We start from the raw sequence: 21812 nt of genomic DNA on the forward strand, positions 1-21812 counted from the left end.
TCTCAATAACTTTAAGAAAATTTGAAAAGTGTAAAGGTTGTCAAGTCTCAGTAAAACATTATTACAAATTTTAAAATTTAACATAGCGCTAAATTTTTGTGTTAAATGCTTTTTTGAAACTGAGAACTATGTGCGAAACATTCATACTTCGAAAGTATTTACCTAGTGAGATGGCATCCCATTTTGTGTTTTGGATTGCTGGCAGACGAATTCCGGGTCAAGTATGATAATTTCAATTTTAACGAGATTGACTTCTCAGCAGGAATATTTCCATATTTGCCTACAGCCTATTAAATATACCTTATAAGTGTTCTGCTAAAAATGAAACAGTGTATGAGCTTATTTATTAAAAAACATATACATTTGTGACAAACGCAGTTACTTTGAGTTCGGTTCATTTTATTGCGGAAAAATGTTAGCAAGAGCAACTTTTTATCCGACTTTGTTGTACAATGTTGTTATGGAAAGACTTACAGCAAGAATGTGGTATGATAGAATAGATGAAACTGTTATACTTGGAGCTTTACCTTTTCGTAGTTTAACAGAAACAGTAAGTTATCCAACTATCATCCAGAAAAACAACTTTCGATCTTTTAATGAACTCCCAATGAAAACTTGCAAAAATATTCAGTGTTAAGAATTATGTGCTATGCTTAATCTACTATTAAATAAATAGAAAGTGTGGGTCTTCTGTGAATGTCATATGTAGTAGTTAAAATATGATAGAATGTTAAATATGAGGAGATAACATTTCTGGGCTTATTGGCCGTGGTCTAATTGGAGTAGAAATTCCAGACGTTTCGGCTTGCTTTGCTGCAGCCATCATCAGTGGTTTGAGTTTGGCGAAACTGACCAAAGTCTCACCAAACTCAAACCACTGATGATGGCTGCAGCAAAGCAAGCCGAAACGTCTGGAATTTCTACTCCAATTAGACCACGGCCAATAAGCCCGGAAATGTTATCTCCTCATATCGACGCCGGCCGTGAAAGCCGTAAACAGAATGTTAAATGATTTTAAAAACCACCTCAACAGCTGGATGTCATTATACACAAGTCCATACCCATAATATTTTTTCGGGGAGGGGCCTGAATTTGAAGTATACAAATATGATGACCAGCAACAGGCTCTGGGTCCAGCTAGGCTAGTCCTAGTCTATTGATTAGTCTCCAATGAAGATTAATGACCCTCTTAATGTTATCTCACTTCCTTGCTCATCATAGCATTTTTTGATAAGCTGTTCCAACTGCCCACAACCCAACTAAAGCAGTAATTTTTCCTCATTTTCTGAGACTCAAAGCAATGGCCCCTTGTTCTGCTTTAAAAATTTAACCCATTAACGTCTTTCATTCTGATAAATTAAAACAATTGAATCATATCACCTTTACCTCATAGCCTCTCTTTTTTTAAGGCTATACATATTAAGCCATTTTGAGTCTGGTACCATAATCTTACTCTAAAAGTCTCCTTACTAGCCTAGTAGCCCACATTTCAGCCCTTCCTAATAAAGATATGTCTTTCTTGAAATAAAGAGGCCGAAACTGAACAGCAATTAAATGCGGTCTTACCAAACGTCTGTATAAAGAAGTTTAAAATTGTTCGCAGAAAAACCTTAGAATTTTTTGAAATAGATCGATTGATACACCCAAGCATTATATTGGCTTTGTTACTTGCATTGTTGACTAAACTTGAAATCCTGATTTATTGAGACACCCAGATCAATAACATTTTCTGCCTGACTAATGACTGAAGCATGTAAATAACCTGTATGCTTATATCCATGACCCCAGCAGCAGAAACAGCAAGACCCTACAACGTACATTGCATATTCTCGAAATACTCTGCACACTATTTCTTAGTCTGGGCTAAAACAAACTAAAACTTTTAAAGAAAAAATAATTTTGACTTTCCCAAAGATTTATACTATTTTTACTTCCTTTTACAAGAAAGGAAATATTGTATTCGCAAAAAAAAATTTCACTCAAAAATTGACCTTAATTTCCATTTTACAAACTCCCGAATGAATATCGAGTTTTCTTTTCGACTCGACCACACGTGGATAAGTGCCTAAGAATGTATAGACACGGGAAATATCCGTAATGACGATTCTCGAGTTAATAACAATGAATTTTCTCATGACGTTTGTATGTGCGGATGTGCGTATGTATGTCGCATAACTCAAGAACGGCATGTCCTAGAAAGTTGAAATTTGGTACATAGACTCCTAGTGAGGTTTAGTTGTGCACCTCCCCTTTTGGTTGCATTCGGGTGTATCTAAAGGGGTCTTTTGCCCCTTATTGGAGGGAAATCATTGTTAATTTAAATGTAAACTCAAGTGGTGTTATAATTTGTCCGAAACTTGGCGATATATATCGCCAGTCTTTTGGTTGCCAAGTTTTGTCGCCAACTTGGCGATTTTTTTTTCTTAAATCTGTTTCAATTTGGCCACTGTTGGTGATATTTAGAGAGTAAACTATTGAATCACATTGAAATTGCCAGTAATGGGGAAATGCCATTAAATTAGAGTAAAAGGAAGTCATGTGATGCACACATCAGCTCGTTTTCTGAGATGTTGATCCACAGGTAGCCTGTACTTATATTTTTTAAGCATTTTTTTAGCATCTTAAATATTTCTCTGTGCTCATTTAGGTTTTACAACACACCTAATGTTGGTTTATCTTGCAGACTATTTTTGAGATTTTCAATTTGCCTAATGACCTAAATGTAGCACTTGACATTTCAAAATATTAACTGCCATATCCTGCTTATCTGCCCACTTAGTAACATGATCTAAATTCTCTTGCTTGTTTTAACTTGTTCTTCATTTTTACAACCCTCATAACTTTGACTTCATCAGCAAAACAATTTATGTTTTCAGAAGTATTTTTATGAATATCATTCAAAAAAATACTAAAAGGGCCCCTAAACTGATAGAGTCAAATGTTTGTCATAGCAAGTATACAAGGAAGTCGATATAACCCCCTTCCTGTGTAGTTTTCTATAATTTTGGAACAGGTTTGGACCCGGTTAATCTCCAGATCTGGGGTACGGTCTTAACTATATAAAGAGAAGGTTTGTTCAAGCTTTTTGCCCTACTTTTGTACAGTTCACTATTTTGTGGCATTTTCATGATTTCATTACTTTTCTCTTGAAACTATTTCCCTTCTAACACGAAGCCTTAATTTTCATATGGGTTGTGTTTTAGTGTGAGAGAAGTGGTGTGTTTCTTCCCATCCCTGGGATCAAGCTCGAGCTGTATGGATAAAAGGGGTGTTAGTGAAAATTTAATTTAAAAAAAAAAAGATCAGCTTATCTAGTTCTAACCAGTATGAAAAAATAACCAATGTGAAAGATAAATTAAATGTAAATATTTTCACATGAAATCTCCTTTGGAAAAGACAACAGTTGGACCAGTTATGAAATAAAATTTTCTAGAATTCTATCTAACTTGTTTAGTGCAGTTGAGGCGAGGGCTTGACTTGCCCTGGATGTATCTTTGCATTGTCTGAACCTGAATAATATTAAAAGATGCAACCGCCTATTAAGGATACTATGTATCTACCCGGAGTATTGTTATCTATTAACCTTATCTCATCTTTATTGGACTTACACTTGCAGAGATTATTAATATAAAGTGCAATTAGCATATTTTCACAAAGTTGGTGGTGGAAAACATACTTGGATGTCTAAAATTTTAATACTATTCAAGAGTGGACTTCCTGCGAAAGATGAAATTTGTTTTGAGCTTCTATGCTTTCTTAGCCTTGGAAACTGAATATGAATAAATATTAGTGCAAATACCAATTTTTCTGGCTTGTTATTCTATGCAATTTCTTTTTTGCATTTGAAAATTAGTCTGTGATTTAAATTGGTTAAAACAAAAACTCTCCCCTGATTTAAAAAAAAAAAAAAAATAATCAGACAAAATTTTCTACTGCAATAATTTTTAAGCACCTAAGCCATATAATTCTGGTTGTTCTCTCCAGGCTATGCAGGTGGGATCTGAGTTTTTGTATCAGAAATGTATGAAAGCAATACCAGTACTCTTTTTTTTTTTTTTTTTTCAGTTTTAGTGGCATTGAAAAAGTAAATTGTGTTTCTATACTTCTTTTCTTTTTGTACTTGAAATTCCTAGTTGATGGTAACAGGGGGGCGCCGACTTGCAAAAATTATTGGGGGGTGGGGGCTAAACATCACCGGTGATCCAGGGGGTATGCCACGGCCCCCCCCCCCCCTGCCCTTTTCCAAAAAAATAAAAGTTCAGATTTTTGAACTTTGAAAATGCCAATTTACATATTTTCTGATTTATACAAACAAACAATATGTGCATAGCGTTTTCAAAGTCAATCTAAGAATTGGTACGCAAATTTTCTGTTTCAATTAGAGCATGTCACTTGTCTTCAATGAGGGACATTTTTACAGTTCTATTTTGGGGGGAAGTCGTCGTGCAGTGCAGTGGCTAGGCATTGATATAAAGTACGGCAACTTGACTTGCATGGAAGGGCACTCCCAGTGGCGCCTACCCACAAAAAATTGGTAGGGTGGGGAGGCATACCGCGGATCTAACCCCAGGAAATTTTCTAAATTGGAGATGGAAAAAGTAAGTTTTGCAGTTTTTTTGAGCATTTTAGAGCAATATATTATCAATATTAGAATCCCTTTTGCTAACTCGATACACGTTTTGGTTTTGAAAAAAGAAAAAAAAAACACTTGTACGGTATTTTTGTAAAAATTTAATTTAATTTATAGTATAATAATTTTGTTTTTTAGACTATTATAGAACAGTGAATATATATCTATAAAAAGATTGAAATTATATTTAAATAAATCTTAAACTATCATTAAAAAGTAAATCATAAAATATTGCTGTCGCACTTTGATTAATAAGTGAAATAGCTAATTTAAACTTGCTTTGAATAAGGCTCAGAGTTCATTAAATGAAAATAATATCCCAAAGTTAGTTTGTTTAATATTAGTTAATATAGTATGTAAATAGCCAATTTTTATAGGGTCTTATGCCCTAAAAATATTTTAGTATCTGAAAAAAAACTAATGCAGTACTACTGAATTTGAAGTCGTTGACGACTTGTCAAATATTCAATTCATCCAAAATATCTCGGGGTGGTTATGAAGAACAGCCAAGTTGTTCAATCGCTTCTGCTTTTCAGTTAACCTGCTTTTTACTGAAATAATTGTTTTAACTCACACACACACATTACGGAATGTATTTTACAAGGTAACTATCTCCAAACAAGGAAAATAAAAAATACTAAGACACATTTGAGTTTAGAAAGCATTAAATAGCTAATAATTTTCTTAAATTATTGGGGGGGGGGGGGCATAGGCGGATTTAGACTGAGTTCCTGGGGGGGCAAGATTTTTTTTTAGCAACATTTTTATTGCCCCCCTCCCCACTCTCATGTGTTTTGTCTTCTTCCTGTAATGCATAAGTCCATGCTTTACTCTTTTGTGTGTCGTTTTCATTAGTGTGTGTTTTCATGCTGTCCTTTTTGAATTGACCTTAAGACATAGGCGGATTTAGAACTGAGTTCCTGGGGGGGGGGGGGGGGCAGCATTTTTTTTTATTAGCATTATCAGTTGTATTGATTACAACTGGCTGGTTTTAGATATAGTGTGCCCTCTAAGCTATTTCAGGGTTTGAGTCTCTTTAGTAATCTGGTCAACTTCTCTATCGGCGTCAAAAAAAGGCCATTTTTTAAAGCCCCCCCCCCCCATGCATTATACATGAGGTCTAAGGTGGAAAATGGAGTCCCTTTTAAGTAGGGGGTAGAATATCTCCAATTTTAGGGGGTCCGAGGGTTTCTCCCCCGGAGGAATTTTTGTAAAATAGATATAAAAATTCTGCATTTTGAAGCCTTAGAAGGGGTAATTGGAACTACTAAAATCTCGGAGACAAATAGCAAGACACTCTTTTCTAAATTACAATAATACACAGTAAAAATTGTTTTCGGGTTGACAAATCAATTACAACAGTTCTCAGAGAGAAAAAGCGAGAAAGAATAGAAGATTATGCATTGTTATTTGCTTACTTTGGCTGTGGGTTCAATTCAATCAGTTTTTGATCACGCCTCCAACCCACCGACAAATACAACATTGAATTAAATACATAATGATCAATAGTAAAAAAAAATGCTTTAAAAGAAATGGTGCATAGATTTATAAAATAGGCCCATTTGGACAGTTCATAATTTATACACTTGATAAGAAATAAAGTTGAAGCACACTTTGTTTAGGAATTTCAAACACTCATCTAATCCGTTTCAAGGACTTGAGAACAGTTAAAATTATTTAAGGCACTTAAATTGGCCTTTCCAGTCTCTGAAATTTAGTACTTGATTGTACTGTTTTACAGTATTGTTCTAACTTTGTAAGAAACAACTATTTTAAGCTTGGGGCTTCGGTGGCCAAGCGGTATTGCTCAGCAACTGCTTGCATGCATAGAGGCACAAGTTCGATTCCCCCCTACTGCCCTGGGTGTTCTTCTGAATTCCTTGTATTGTAATAAATCTGAATTGTGCTATCTATCAAATGTTTCTGAGCAAAAGTCGGACTTCCACCTAAAATGGGGCTCAGTCAAAACGGAAGCCGCTCATATTAGCCTCAAAAGTGGATTAACGCCTCTGTTATTCATTACCTTGGGTGCTCCAAGGGCCATCAGGAACAACAACAACATTTTAAGTTTAAAAAAAAAAAAAAACTATTGATTTTTCATTACAACAACTTTTTATTTTCAATTACAAGTAGTGCAAAAAAACGAAAAAAAAAGAGGTAGTTTTTTTTTCCTTCTGGGCTGAGCAGATTAACAATATGCAGAAGAAGTAAGATAAACGCAAGTAATACAAAATAATTTCCAAAATTACTGCATTCGAGATTAAATAAACAGCAATATATGAAACACGTGAGTCACAAAAATTTATCTCAAGTAATATGCTACAGAAACGTGAGAACCATGATTTTTATATTTTTGATGCAGGATGTGGCAAGGAGCTAAACTTGACACATTTCAGCATTCCCCCCCCCCCCTCCCCATCATTTGTTATAAATTTTTAAATTTATGGTTTGTATCCACTTTCCCAAATTTTCAAGGTTTTTCAAGCACTTTAAAAATTAGAATTTATTTTTTCAAGCATTTTTCTTCTTTTCTTTAAAGAACAAATCATGAAATTTTCCGGGAGTTGGGGGCCTTCAACAAAGCGGGTGCCCTCAACTATAGCTTGTTTAGTTTATAGGTAAATCCAGTTTTTTTTTTTTTTTTTTTTAAATCTTTGTTTTAGTTTTCAATTTGTTGAAACAGTCGTTGATTATTTTAAGTATAGCGGCTGATTACTTATATTTTTTCTCATATATTTGCTCTAATGGTTTTCAATTCAAAGTAGTCCTTTTCAACACACTTCAACAACCCGGTAACAGCTTCAGTCTTTGTAATACAGTGTACGTTGCCCCCCCTCCCCCCATCAGAAAAGGACAGTCGCTATTCTCTTCATTTTCACTTCTGAACTTTTCAAAAAAGAAAAAAAATCATGACTTTTTTCTTTTCACATTTTTGAAGGTGTGTTGTTACCATGTATAAAGTTTTCCCAAGACTGGGGGGGCATTGACCCCCCTCGCCCCGCCATAAATCCGCCCATGGGGGGGGGCTCTGCCCCCTCAAAAAAATTTTTGAGGGGGCTCGGGCCCCCTCAGGCCCCATGGAGTCGGCGCCACTGGATGGTAAAACATCAATTCATACAACAATTAGTCTTTTTGTATGAATGTCTTTCTATATTTTTTATTCAATTAGTACCATAGGAACCTATGAATCTAGCTCCACTTGCATAGGTGCAGCATCTGAAAACATGCCCAGCACTTCATAAAATATGCACATTTTATGAATGAGTAATGTTGAAAATGTGCAAATTAAGTGTGAATTATATTTATACCCTTATTTCCTTCATTTTCTTTGCAAATTCAATTTACAAAAACTAAAAATTAAATATCTTGAATTTTAGTGTTTTTATACTTTAATGTTTTTAAAATTTATTTCTATTCACTTTTTGTTTGTATCAAAGCAATGTCATTAATTACTTTTTGCCTTCTTAGCTGATAGAAAATGAAAACGTAAGAGGTGTTGTATCTATGAATGAGGATTTTGAACTTCAAAGATGGGTGACAACAGAACAGGTACATTTTGAATAGATACTCTTGCATTTTCAGGGGTCCAAGAGCAAGACTACCCCCTAAAAAAACAAAAATATGTCTAACCCCCCCCCCCTCTAAAAATTTCAATGGCGCAGTCTGCGCCATGACTGACTTTCATTTGAACATTTTTAAAATTCCATTTTTTTCCCAATGCTAAATTTGTATTTAAAATACAAGGTATTAAATACACTCGATTACTTTTTTTTTTTTTTTTTTTGAAGATTTAAGGCAGAGTCTGTTTGTTGCCTTAAAGTTAATGTGTAAATGGAAATGAAAACTCATGATTCTCTATTCTTAACATTTTTGCAGTTGTTGCCATCATATTGTATTTCTAAGTTGAAGTTGTTGAGTTGTCAATTCAGTTTGTGATTTGCATGACAACACTCACCAATAGTCATTATGACCTGACTGTATGTCTTTCTACTTGTAAAAGGTTCATATTTTTATTATAGAATGTAATTTGCAATTGTTCCTTCGATACAAGAAAAAAAAATGCTTGAATAGATTACTTATTCAATTAGTGTAATAGAAAAAAAAAGGAAGCTTTCTTGTTACACCTCAGCATTGTTAGCACTCATTCTTGGATGAGTCCACCTCAAAACCTATTGAAAACAAAAGCATGAAGTGTTGACGAAACAAGCTTTTTCGTGAAGCGTTGTTGTCTGTTTACAGTTAAATTGCAATTGGAAACTAGTGTGCTACCTGATAATGAGCTATATTGTAGAAGTCATGATTTGCCTATAATGTTTACTGATCCACCTCATTTTTACCAATTTTATGTTTTTGACTCTTCCACCAACAATGCTGAGGGGCAGTATAAGATTATCGCTGAAAGATAAAGGTAAAATTTTTCTACCCCCCCTCCCCTATCTATATTTTTGGATCTGCCCTGTTCTTGCTTGTAATCATATTCAATGCAATAGATGAAATTTTAAATTAACGATAGTTTCTGAAAAGGTGTCTCTACTTCTCAATCATTTTGATTCACCTTTATTATTACTTGTAATATTTATTAAGATGAGAAAATTAAAACATGTTAAAATTTTCAGGTTATGCTCATCGTCATGTTTGTTTGTATTTCAAAATACTTCATAAAAGCTAAAGCCCTAGAAAAATATAGGAAAAATAACCAATTTGTACACTTGTGTAGGGTACATTGTTACTAAAAATTAAAGTTCAAGATTTTTTTTTTTTCCTGTAAGTTATAAAAAATGAAAAATAAATTTTGGTTGACAGAGCACTTAGGATTAAAATTTCAAATAATTAAGATTAAAAAAAATTAACCGCAGGATGCCTTACTTTCATCTTTTTTATACTCAAGTTATTATATCTGGAATACCCAGCCCCTTCAAATGCAACAGATTATCCCCCAAATGCGAGCCCTCCCTCAATTCAGATGAAGAGAACAAAACCCTAAACACAGCCCCCCCTAAAAATTTAAATGCTGTAGTTTGCACTGTGGACGCCATTTCGTGAGCTTCTCTGGTAATATATGAATAGCTTTCGAAATATAGAGATAATTGTTTTTGTACAGTAGCTCCGGATTATTGGTGGTCGGATTATCTGTAGATCTTTCCATAATTTTTTTAAAACTTATGATTGTGTTATTGTTTGCTTTTAGATTTTATGTACATTTTTTATATTCAATATTAGTAGATGCAATGTAGTAACGTTTTTAGTTACAATTTAAAGTATGTGTGAGTGTTGTTAATATTTTTTGCAGTATACTTTTTATGTTTATTGTTATTAATATTTTTTGTTATACTTACTGTATACAGCAAATGTCGTTTTTTACCTATTATTTGGATTATCCACCGTTACCGTGCCACCCTATTCCACGGATAATCAGGAGTTCATTGTATTTAGCAAATGTGTACATACAGAAAATATTATAGTTGACATCATCTTAGTTTGTATTAAATTGACTTCATGATTTTCATGGGTATCACGTAATGCAGTTTTCTTGTGCAGGAATGGAAGAGCAAAGGGGTGAAATTTTTGCAACTCTGCACTCAAGACATTTTTCATGCACCAAGTCAAGAAAAACTAGCTCATGGGGTTCAATTCATAAATGATTTTGTTGGAACCGGAAACAGCGTTTATGTTCATTGTAAAGCTGGACGAACGCGAAGTGCAACATTAGTTGGATGTTATTTGATGCAGGTTCGTTTCATTTATTGCTTGTGTATTTATTTAGTTTCTCTTCAATACATTGCTAAATTCTTAAATGTTTTTTTTTCAAAAATATTTGAAATTTAAATTGCAGTTGAGCTAACTTATTTGCTTCTACATTTGATTGCAGCAATTGCCTGCTTGGTGATATTTTGGTAGTTTAAGTTTTAACTAGAGACGTACCGAGTACTCGGTAACTACTCGGTACTCGGCCCACTCAGCCAATTTGCCGAGTACTCGGTACTCGGCCAAATTCTGATCAGATACTCGGCCAATACCGAGTAGTTGCAAAAAATTGAATATTGTCCAAGACATATACTAAAATTTATATAAAAAAAAAAGAGCAAGCATTATATTCTGCAATCATTTACAATTAAAATTTATAAGTCAAATTTAAATTTTGAGAATAATGAAGTTTGTAATGCTTCAATGGAATAAATCTTTATTTTAATGTCCCCAAAGTTTATAAAACTTATTTATTAAAAATTACGCAAAAAAGGTAAGTATAGAAAATATGGAATTTTTATATTAAAAATGGATTTTTGCTACAAACAAAAATTAGTTATAAAAAATGTAAAAATACCTTTGCTTAAAAAATAAAAGGTAATAAAACAACGCTAAAAGTACAATGCAGAAACTCTGCAGACACGTGTTTTAATGTTACAAGGAATTCCTTTTTCAATGCACAAAATGGGAGCTCGTGGATTTAAAGGCATCCGACAAAAGTCAGATTTTTTTGCCGTGTGTCTTTACATTCTTTAGCTCACATGTTATACACTGAAACAAGTTCCTTGTAACGGGGGGGGGGGGGGCAGAAACATGTGTCTGCAGTGTTCTTGCACATTTGTTTTATCAGCTTTTAAAAAAATTTTATGTTTGGCGGACTATAACTATAATTGATTGGTATAAAGTGAAACCCCTCCTAACGGACACCCCTCTTATGCGGACAATTTTTAATTCCCCAGTTCCAATGCAAACAACATTATTAAGCTCCTGTCCAGCGGACATCTCTCTATTGCGGACAAAAAAAATTGTCCTATTAGTGTCTGCATTAGAGGGATTTCACTGTTATTTGTTTTAATTCCAACTTGATTAATCACACCTTTTATTTATTTATTTTTAATTTTTAAAATAAATTTTTTTTTAAATTTTTGACACAAACAAAATTGTTTATATAACGCGTAATTAAATTTCAGCAGGAATTTAGTTTTAAAAACTATTATATGGACAAGGAGGTCTTTACTACTATTCCAATAAGTTCAAAATTCATCACATGTGTGTCGGTGGTTCTTCTTAAAACATTATTAGTACTTGGTAACTCGGCCGAGTAGTGAAAGGCCGAGTACTCGGTACTCGGCCAAAGTGCTACTCGGTACGTCTCTAGTTTTAACCCTAACTCCAGTGGATTAACCTTTAACTCCAGTAGATAGCGATCATTGTTGACCATTTTTACATTTCTTCGCCCTCCTAAAACGAGCCTTACCAGTAAAACAGTTATGTCACCAAATCGAGTTCAGCCTTATCCTAATGCTTTCCCTGCATGTTAAACTCTACCAAATCATAATATCAAATTATCATGCCGTGGCGAGAGTTTCACTGTTGAAACAAGTGAGTTACTCGATCATCGGTTATTATTTATATGAGGTATGAGCTATCCTCATAGCTCATATTTAAAAGTTATTGTTGTTTCAATTTTGTTTTATTATTTTTTCAATTTCCTATACTTTATTGCACTATTTTTTATAAAATAATAACTTTCTTGCTTGCACATTATGTTTTTATTGTATTATTATAAAGTTGCAATGCATTGTTTTTGTCTTAATTGTAACATATATTGGTGTTGAATTACTACTGTTTAATGTAGCTAACAAGTCAAAATTGTAATTAATAATCAGTTTATTTTTTTATATTTAAATAAAGTTCCTCCGGGACTCACTTGTTCAGATTTTATCTGAGCATTTAAAACCCATACACCAAGCAATTGGTAGGTGAGAGGGTCTTTGAGACTGGCAAATGTGATGAAGACAAGGTATTTCAAATTAGTGGCGCACCCAAAGAGAGTGCTTTTATATATTCAGATGTTTTAAAAGTTAGTGCAATTGTTCTTTAAAATCCTCGTCAACACAGTCAAACCTCCATAGTTAAGGCCTGCTTCTAATGCGGATAGTCATTGGTTTGATAGAAAAGATTCTGGGTGTTGCGGAAAAGGAACTCAACACCTTTATGGAATAAGGAAAATATTTCAATCAATATCACAAACAAGTTACCAAACAATAAAAATTTCCAGTCTGAACGAATACAACCCTTTATTGAAAAACTACATATGTAGTTAAAAGCACAACACTAGATTAACTCACTTTACCTTTCATTGAGATGTTAAAGAATAAGTTTTATCTCTTTTTGAATTTAAAAACATTTATTTTTAATCAACAAGTAGAAGATTTTATTGTAACTGTATGTACAGTAAAATATTATTTATGCATTGTTCAAGGGACTGGAGTGAAACAATATATTAGTGAAAACAGCATATAATCAAAATGTCATTTTCAAATTTAATGTCAGTAATGCAATTTTATTCAAATATACTGTATACCAGTTTTAAGGTTCTTATGAAGTTTTTTAGGCCAGTTTTAAGGTTCTTATGAAGTTTTTTATGCAACTAGCTAAAATTACTCTGTATTAGTTCTACACTAAAAGCAATATCAGATCATCTAAGGCATGAAAACAACAGTAAGATATCCTACAGTTGTTCTTAGTTATACCTATATAGCATGCCCCCATTTAACATGCAAGACCTCTATTTTGGCAACCGTTAGTCCTAGATGCATATTTCCCATTGTAGTACGAGATCCGGCTGCAGAATTCTGTACTCATTGAGTATAATGTCAAAATCAATTTTTTATATTACAGTATGAAAGGGGGCAATGTGTTTTGGCAAAGTTCTCTAGCAAGAAGTGCATGCAAGTATTTTTTATCAAATTAATATTGTTTGACATTTTGGGGTAAAAATGACGCATTTGTTATTAAAATAAACTATACTCTATTCCAAAGAAATATACCTAAAGAACTTGAAATGTTAAGGTTGCTATTGCACAACTGGCCGCTACCTATTCCCAGCCACATGTAAAGGGGTACTATTGGTACACATTTATGCACTCATAAAGTATAGTCATCATTTATATATCAAATTAAAGCTTTTTTTTCTGAACATGATAAACTAAGGTTGCCCACGCAAAAATGGCCGCAAGTGGGGGCTGCCAGCTGTTAAAGATTGCTTAGAATGAAAGAGTTAGCGCTTTACAATATTCGTCGGCGATAGCCAGCTCTACCCATGGGCCTATTCAGAAGGGAGCAAGGTTGGGAAGCTCCCACTTCCCCAACCTCAAAAATAAAAAATATTTTGAATTTAAAAATAATAATAATTGACGGTTGCTTCAATTTCTAAATTTATTAAAGAGTTCAGAGGTAGTAACTTGTTCCTAAGTTTGAAAGTGTATACATCTTCTTTGGGAGCTCATTGAAAAGGGAAAGTAATTGGTGTTTAGTTGGGTTAATACTGCCGTCATTTTAGAATTTCATTGCTTCCAAAATCTTGGAATAAAAAAGGTGCAGGGAGGGGGTGCTAAAAACCAGTCTCCTAACTTCCCAAATGATGGCACTTTTCAGGTGCACCCCAAACTTCAAATTTTATCAGGGTGGAAACTTTCAATGGGCTGAATGGAATTCCAAATTTTCCTGAATGATCATAATTCGTCTAATGGAACTCCAAATTTTGCCGAATGATATTTTTAACACATCGTGAAACAAAACTTTCCGAATGGCGATATTTTTGCCATATCGTGAAACAAAATTTGCCCATCAAGGCTTCCCTACGGCTGCCCCCCCCCCCCTCCTTTCATGCTTGAGTTAGATATGCCCTTGGTTGTACACGTTTTTAAAGTCATCGCGCATGTGTCAATTGCAACCAATGGTGCAAACAGTGGTAGAAACAAATTTCAAATGCTCCAAAAGAAATAAAATTAATAATTTTTTGTTGGTTACATTCAAAATCCCATATACATATGACATGTATTCCTCAATAAAAGGTAAGATATATTTCATCTATAAAATTAGAATAAAAGATTTATATTTGTGAAAGAATATGACCCCAGTTATTTATGAAAAGACAATTATATTATACAGAAAATGTTTCCGAAAAACAAAATTATTTAAATATTTTCATAATACAAATTATTTTTACCTTTTACTGAGGAATGCATATTTTATGTATATGGGATTTTAATGTAACCGCACAAAATTTTTTTAATTTTACTCCTTTGGAGCATTTGAAATTTGTTTCTACTGCTGCTTGTGGTTGCTTCATGGGTGCAAGTTTGGTGATGTGTTCAAGACGGAAAATATTTTCAGATCCCCCCCCCCTCCCACACGCGGGCTTAAGGAAAAGTTAATGTGTATGAATGTTGTAGATTTTAACAATGCCAGTTTGGGAATCCGTTTGATTTAAATTTTAAGCCTTTAAATTATAATATTTAAGCGTTTTGACATCAAATTCCAAAAAACCTAAAATCCGGCAATAAGAAGGGGGGGGGGCTCTCCCCCAGAAATTTTTTCAAATTGAAGTCCAAAAAACGTATGGTAGGCCATTTTGGTAAAGTTCAGGGAAAGGAGGGGTTCAGGGATTCTTACATCAATTATTTCAAACTGATTGTCCCAAAATCACATTATTGGGCAAACTTCAAAAATAATAAAGGGGGGGGGGCCGCTCTGGGCTCTCCCCGAAATTGAAGCTTTAAAAACGAAATTGTAGTCCATCTTTCATAACGTTTATACACGTTTTGAATGCACTATTGAAGGGATGGAATTCAGGAACCCTAGTTCAGCAATATTTCGAAATTGAAGTTCCAAAAACGCAATTTTAGACGATATTGGATAAGGTTAGGGGTAAAAGCGTTCGCAGCTCCTCACCATTAGTTTTTGCCGATCGTAAACATTTTTATTGTATCAATAAAATCGCTTAGGACATGAGATTTTCACTTTTGCAACATAAATCAGTTCTGATTGGAAAGTTTACCCAAAGTAGCGCCAACATACCAGAAAAGAAGGAGAGGTGGGGGGAGGGTATGGCCGACTAATGATAATGAACTGGCACCATTCCCCCAAACAGTCTTCATTTGAAAAAGGATACTTTCATAAGATAGCAGGTGGTGAAATTAGTAATAAAAAAATCTCTTCAGTGACATAGATATTTTTAAACAAGGTACCCTTTCCAATATTCATTAATTAAAAATAGAAATAGGGGAACTGAATCCTAACCCCAGGCAGGGTCCCCGAATCACATCCATCTTAAGGCACTCAAATACAGCCTAAAGCGGCGCTTTAAATACTTCAGCATAAAAAAATTTTTTGGAAGAGAACTCCAGAACCCCTTCCTCTGAGTTCACCACAAATGTCTTAAATTTCAATTTTTAAGGCTTCAGTTTCTAATTTTTTTTTTTTTTTTGTAAGAATAGTACGCCCCTTATCTATAAACATTACTTGTGACCGCCTAAAAATTTTAATACTTTAATTTTGGAAACTTTTTGAAAGAATCTTCCTACACCCATCCCCGGTAAGTCATCCAAAGATACCCCAAAACAAAGCTCTTGAAATTTCAGAAACGGAAATATTTCGGATTGGGGTGAGGAATACCCCCTCCCCTCATTGTGTTTACTAAACGCAGTGTAAGTTTTTGTTTAAGATTTATTTTTCTATTGAGAGAGCAACTCCCCTCACACATCGCCCAAGACAACCCAAAGTTTTAAGACTTCAATTTCGAAAATGTTTCGAGAAAGACCTCTGAATTCTCCAACTCTTACCTCATTTAAAAATAGCCAAAATAGCATTTCAATACTTTAGAACGGAGAAATTTTCTGGGAGAGAGACCCACCCCCCCCCCCCCCCCCCCCCCCCCGAAGAACTGCTTTCCCTAAGGTCACTTAATTTGACTTAAATTTGCGGTTCCCCTTTTCATTACCGAATATTTAAGAATTTAAATTCTAAAACTTATTGAGAGAAAGCCTTCGAATTCCCTCTTCTTAAGTCTTCCAAAGATTACCTAAAGCTGAGTTCTGAATATTTCAGCTTTGAATATTTTTCGGGGAAGAGGAACCCCAAGACGGTCTAAAGTTGCACTTTTAAGACTCCAGTTTCGGAATTTCGTCAAAAGAGAGCTCCCTCCTTAACATTGCCAAAGACAGCCTTAAAGTTTTAAGACTTCAATTACAAACACTTTTCGAGAGAGGGTCCCAAATGTCCTTTAGGTCACTTAAGTATAGCCTCAAATAATTTTAAATACATCAGCTACAAAACATTTTCATGTTAGAACACCAAAACCATCTCTCATAAATTCACCAAAGATTACCTAGATTAGTATTTTTAAGACTACAGTTTACGATTTTTTTTAAACCTCCCCTTCCCCACTTTTACATCATTAAAGACAGCCTACAACTTTTTGACTTATAAATTTGTAAGATTTTGCAGAGGAGAAATATCAAATCACTCCTAGCTTCAGAAATGGCTTTCAATTCAGTTTTTCAATATTTTATACTAGAGCCCTTAAGTAGCCCCCCCCCTCTTAGATTGTCCAAGATATTAACGTTTTAAAATGTCAGTATCGTGGGTTAATTTGTGGATTTACCCTCTTTGCAAAAGCAGCGTTTTTTCACAAACTCGTGCTGTCGTTATTTTTCTCCTTTCCTTTCTCTATATCTCTCACCCCTCCCCCCATATTTCCATTCTAGCGAGTGTTATTCAATGAATGACATTGGACTTTAGTGATTCCTCAAGTCTTTGTCAAAAATGCAGGAACGATTGCCCATCGGTGCTACCAACCAGCTTGAAATTTCCTCATAATTATTTCAAAACTTTCCATTTTCATTAAAATTTTCAAAATCCCTGATAGTTTCAGTTTTACCTGGTATGTGGAAGCCCTTTGCTGTGGCGAAAACATTTCGTCTTGTCAGCAATCACTCTCAATCGGTGATTTAGATTCAACTCTTAAGACATTTTAGATCATACATAATCTCATATCTTTAAACGAGCAATTCTTGTGGGTATATATATATATTTCTTATCTCGGAAACGGCTCTAACGATTTGGATGAAATTTTAGATTTAATTGTAGTTTTGCATTCTAAGTTCATCTACATCAGTGTTTTTTCTGTAAAAACGCGATTTTTTACGAAAAACAGTTTTTTAATATAAAGTCAAATTGAGTTAAGCCTTGAAGTAAACTGTGAGTTGACGCATCAGGCAGACGATTTGCAACCATAACAATGAAAATTTGTCTCTTCTCCCTTTAAAATTTTATACTTGCTTAGGGTTGCCAGGCTTGGCTGATATTGGCCACTTTGGTTAATTTCAAACACACTTGGCTGAAAACAAATTGAAAAGCATTATGTAAGTCGATGTAAGGCTTTTTTTAAGTGAAACTATTGCTTGACCATCCTATTTTATTTTATTTTATTTATTTTCTTTTTACACTTCAAATAGTTTAACATGTTTTTTTAAATCACGCATCTAAATTTTATTTTGAAGAAGTGTATGGCTTGAGATTGTTTATGTTTTATTAAGACAGTTCTTATCATTTGTTGGAATGGTTTGTGGATCATCAGTTTTGATGGATATCATGCTGTATGTAGCATTTTCTGGCGTAAAAACTAAGAGTACTTATTCAAAAAGAAAATCTCGATTGGGATAAAATCGTGAAACGCATCATAGTATGAAAGGAAGTATTCGGTTAAAAAACGATTACACCATAGCAAAACTAAGGTCAAAATATTTTAATTACTGACAAGAAAATTGTATAGTGGAAACAAACGTAACAGATAGTTTAAAGCAAAATGTTGATTTAATTACATTCAGAATCTTTTTGACAAAAAATAATTCCTTTAAAGCCGAGCGAGGCTCGGTCGTCCAGGTACTTTTCATTTATGCATGTAAGTTTTCAAAAAAAAAAAAAAAAAACGAAAGGATGATAATTTTCAATTTGAGCCGATTATTTCGAAAAATCACTGAGAATAGCGAGAAGCTCCTCGGTCTGCAATGCAGTGAGTTAGAAATAACACAGCTTATACCTAAAAAAATCAAACGGCGCGAGTCGAAAAGGCACGCCTCCAAAAGCACGTTGCAAACAAAACAAGCCCACGGCCGAAAACCGAGAGAATGTCTATGTAAATTCGTGGTTATGGAACGGTCCAGTAATTAAAGCATATTTTTCAAACACTCAATCTTTCTTTTTTAAGTAAAAACTGGAAGTAAGTCATCGAATTTCTTTCCATCCCGACCTCCGTCTCGGAAATTTTGTCCAAGACGGAAATCCGTCCTGAGACGGAAGGTTGTAAGCACCCATGGGTTGCTTAGAGTGAGTTTTTTCAAATTGTAAGAGTTTTTCCTTATCAAAGCATTACATTCATTTTAAAATAGCAATGAAAAATATAAATATTTTGTTTTTTTACTTCAGCAGCATGTTATTTTTCTGTAAAGGCGATATGTTCCAATCTCGCCTTCTGCATGGTCCCTACTAATTTTGAACTCTATCTCCTTGAATTTTGGTTACAAATGTTTCAAAAATTTTTGTGTCGGTTATTATTTTTCAATAGAGATTATTTCTCAAAACACAAGAATTACTTGGAGACCATATAAAAAATTAGCTTTCGTCTTTGTTCACTATTTTTTTTTTTTTTTTGCTTCAAACTTTGAATATCTTAACTCAGCATTTCATTTTGAACATTTTTGTGATTTTAGTATATATATATATATGTCAGAACTTTTTTTTTCAAGTATGTTTTATTTAAAAAAACTTTTATCTTTAGAGACATAAGTCGACTCCAGAAGAAGCTGTAGAATTGATGCGACGTCGACGACCACATATTTTATTGGGGCGAAAACAATTGGATGCTCTGAACATTTTCCATAAAAATAATGTAGCAAAATAAGTGGTTTGACCTGTGATTTTCAAGTGCCCAACTTCTTATTTTCTTCTTAAGCACAAAAATCTGTTTCAATTTTGGGAAAAAAAAAACCTCTTTAGAATCCTTATTATAAGAAAGTTTTTATATAAAAAGGAAACAATATAGTAGTTAAACACATGACTTTTTAATTTTTTTAATCCAATATTCATCAAAAAATTAAACTTATTTTAAATATTGATTTTGTGTATCTATTGCTGTCTATTAGCAATACTTTACATTTTGATTTTTCATTTATTATTTATATAAGATGCATGTGTTCATATTAACCAAGTGTAAAATTACTTCAGTGTCATTTTTTATAGTTTTATTATAACAGAAAAAAAAATCCATTCATCCACATTTTAGAGCAAGCACATATTTTGTTCAGAAGTTTATTTGTAATTTAAAGATTTTTTCTTTTGTACTTAGTTTGCATTTGAAATTTAACAAATATTTCAGACTTAAAATTGAATTGAGTTTTAAAGTAAGCATTAAAAAATATCTCATCTTTTTTTTAAAAAAATTATACAGAAAATAAAATTTACCGCTTTTTTGACTTATCATTTAATTTTAAGGCTTTTGCCCGCCAAAAAAAGAACTATTCAAAATAAAGCGCCAAGGATTATAATTCAGGACTATAAATACTAAAATCAACCCTTATAAAATGTAACAAATGTTATCAAGTGTTGTTTTGGTGAGTTACTTTCAGGTGTTAAAACCAAAATAATCTGCTATTTGGGAAGATAAAAACTTGGAATGAGCAAAAAAAAAAGTAGCAGAAAAGAAAATTACTTGAAAAATCAGCAAAGAAAGTAACCATCCATTTTATGATATTATTCTCAACTTTCTATATATAAGTGTAGCTAAATTACTTTTCATGTGTTAAATGATATTTTCACTATCATACATGCACAGCCAGTTTTTAAAATTTCCATTACCTATAAAATAGTTATTGCATTAAAAAAAATTGTAAAAGTGATTTACTTTTTGAATATCTTTCTGCATACAAGTAGAAAAAAATCGTAAATTTTATTCATTTGCTCATTTATTTTTAGGATAAAAAAAAGTTTATGGGCTAAAAAGTAATTTAGAAAAAGAACAAAATTTGAAACAAGAAGGAAACTCTTACTACAGTATGAAAATTACTAAGTTTTGCATAATTAAAATGCATCACTAAGATTAGCCTATATTATCTGAAATGTATATAATCAGTAAGCATAAAATACTGTTCAGAAAGAAACAAAAAAAAAAAAATAAATAAATAAAAAAAAAATAAATAACTAATTTGAACTTTGACATCTGGAATTCAAGTTATGTTTTTCGCAATCACGAGTGTGTGTGTTTGTGTCTGTGTGCAGGCATGTGTGTATGTATGTGTATATAGGAGTGTGTATGCATATGTGTGTGTAGGATATGGACGCAACCTGGAGACTTTTCACTAGAGAAACAGCATCGCGAGGGAGGTCGATGGTGGTGCTGCAGAGGGAGGCGGGGGGAAAATAAAATCATAGGACATCAAAACAGTCAAATGAGAACAATAAGCAATGTGATTGCTCAAAAAATGTTCATATTAAACAACTTCATGATAAAGTATTATTATAATCACCATGTTTTTGTGCATTAAAATAATTTAAACTCTAAAGTACATTGGGGAGAAAAATTACTTATGAATGTAGAATCATAAAACCTAACCTGTTTCTGTCCATACTACAATTAAGTCATAAAACATGGCAGGTTTGAATGGCACTACATTTTTTTTCATCTTATCATATATTGCTATTAAGTACTGGGTGAAGATGTGATAGTTTCATTAATTATGTTGCACGGGCATTCTGTTACCTGGCAAGGATTTTATACTTGGTGGAGTCTTTCAATACCTATTATAGAGCTACCTTTTCTAGACATACATTTTCAATTCAAAAATAGACTATTTTCGTATGTGCGCTTTTCCCCCCCCAAAATAAAATTATTCAATCATTGTTTTGTATTTTCTTCAGTAGTTTTTTATTTGATGATAAAAAGATTATATATGTAGTGCTGAATCATAAAAATTAAAGTGTCTGAACTTTCAAATAGGTTCCTTGATTACATGACTCGTTGAAATATTTTTACATTTTTAGTGTTTTTCTTTATTTTAGTAAAATATTTCAGAAATGATTTTCCCATAATAATAACCAAATACTCTTTAACCATAGTTGACTTTACCTACTTCTTTTGAAACAGTAATCGAAAAAATAAAAATGATAATAAAAATCTGTATATATTTTTTTAAAAACAGGAAACTAAGGTCAAAATTTATATTTGACTCGAAATAGTTCTCTTTGGACTTTATGGAGTGAAGAAAATACTGGGTCATTTACAGCCAGCTGCATGAAACATGAGATACTTTTTTTGTTTCCAGGCCATGTAAGGCATTTGAAGTTTTAATAGGAGTTTCATTATCGCTTTCTGCAT

General features: G+C 33.2%; 1 protein-coding gene across 1 annotated transcript; it reads left to right on the plus strand.

Annotated features, from left to right (window-relative positions):
- Positions 1-196: 196 nt before the first annotated feature.
- On the plus strand, positions 197-19508 carry LOC129234581 (phosphatidylglycerophosphatase and protein-tyrosine phosphatase 1-like). The gene is made up of 4 exons (XM_054868604.1): positions 197-550; positions 8099-8179; positions 10169-10360; positions 19221-19508. Exons 1-4 carry the CDS (start codon positions 413-415, stop codon positions 19341-19343), a joined length of 534 nt encoding a protein of 177 aa, XP_054724579.1. The 5' UTR covers positions 197-412; the 3' UTR covers positions 19344-19508.
- Positions 19509-21812: the final 2304 nt, after the last annotated feature.

The sequence above is a fragment of the Uloborus diversus genome, chromosome 1 (genome assembly GCF_026930045.1).
Source record: "Uloborus diversus isolate 005 chromosome 1, Udiv.v.3.1, whole genome shotgun sequence".
NCBI classification, from domain to species: Eukaryota; Metazoa; Arthropoda; class Arachnida; order Araneae; family Uloboridae; genus Uloborus; species Uloborus diversus.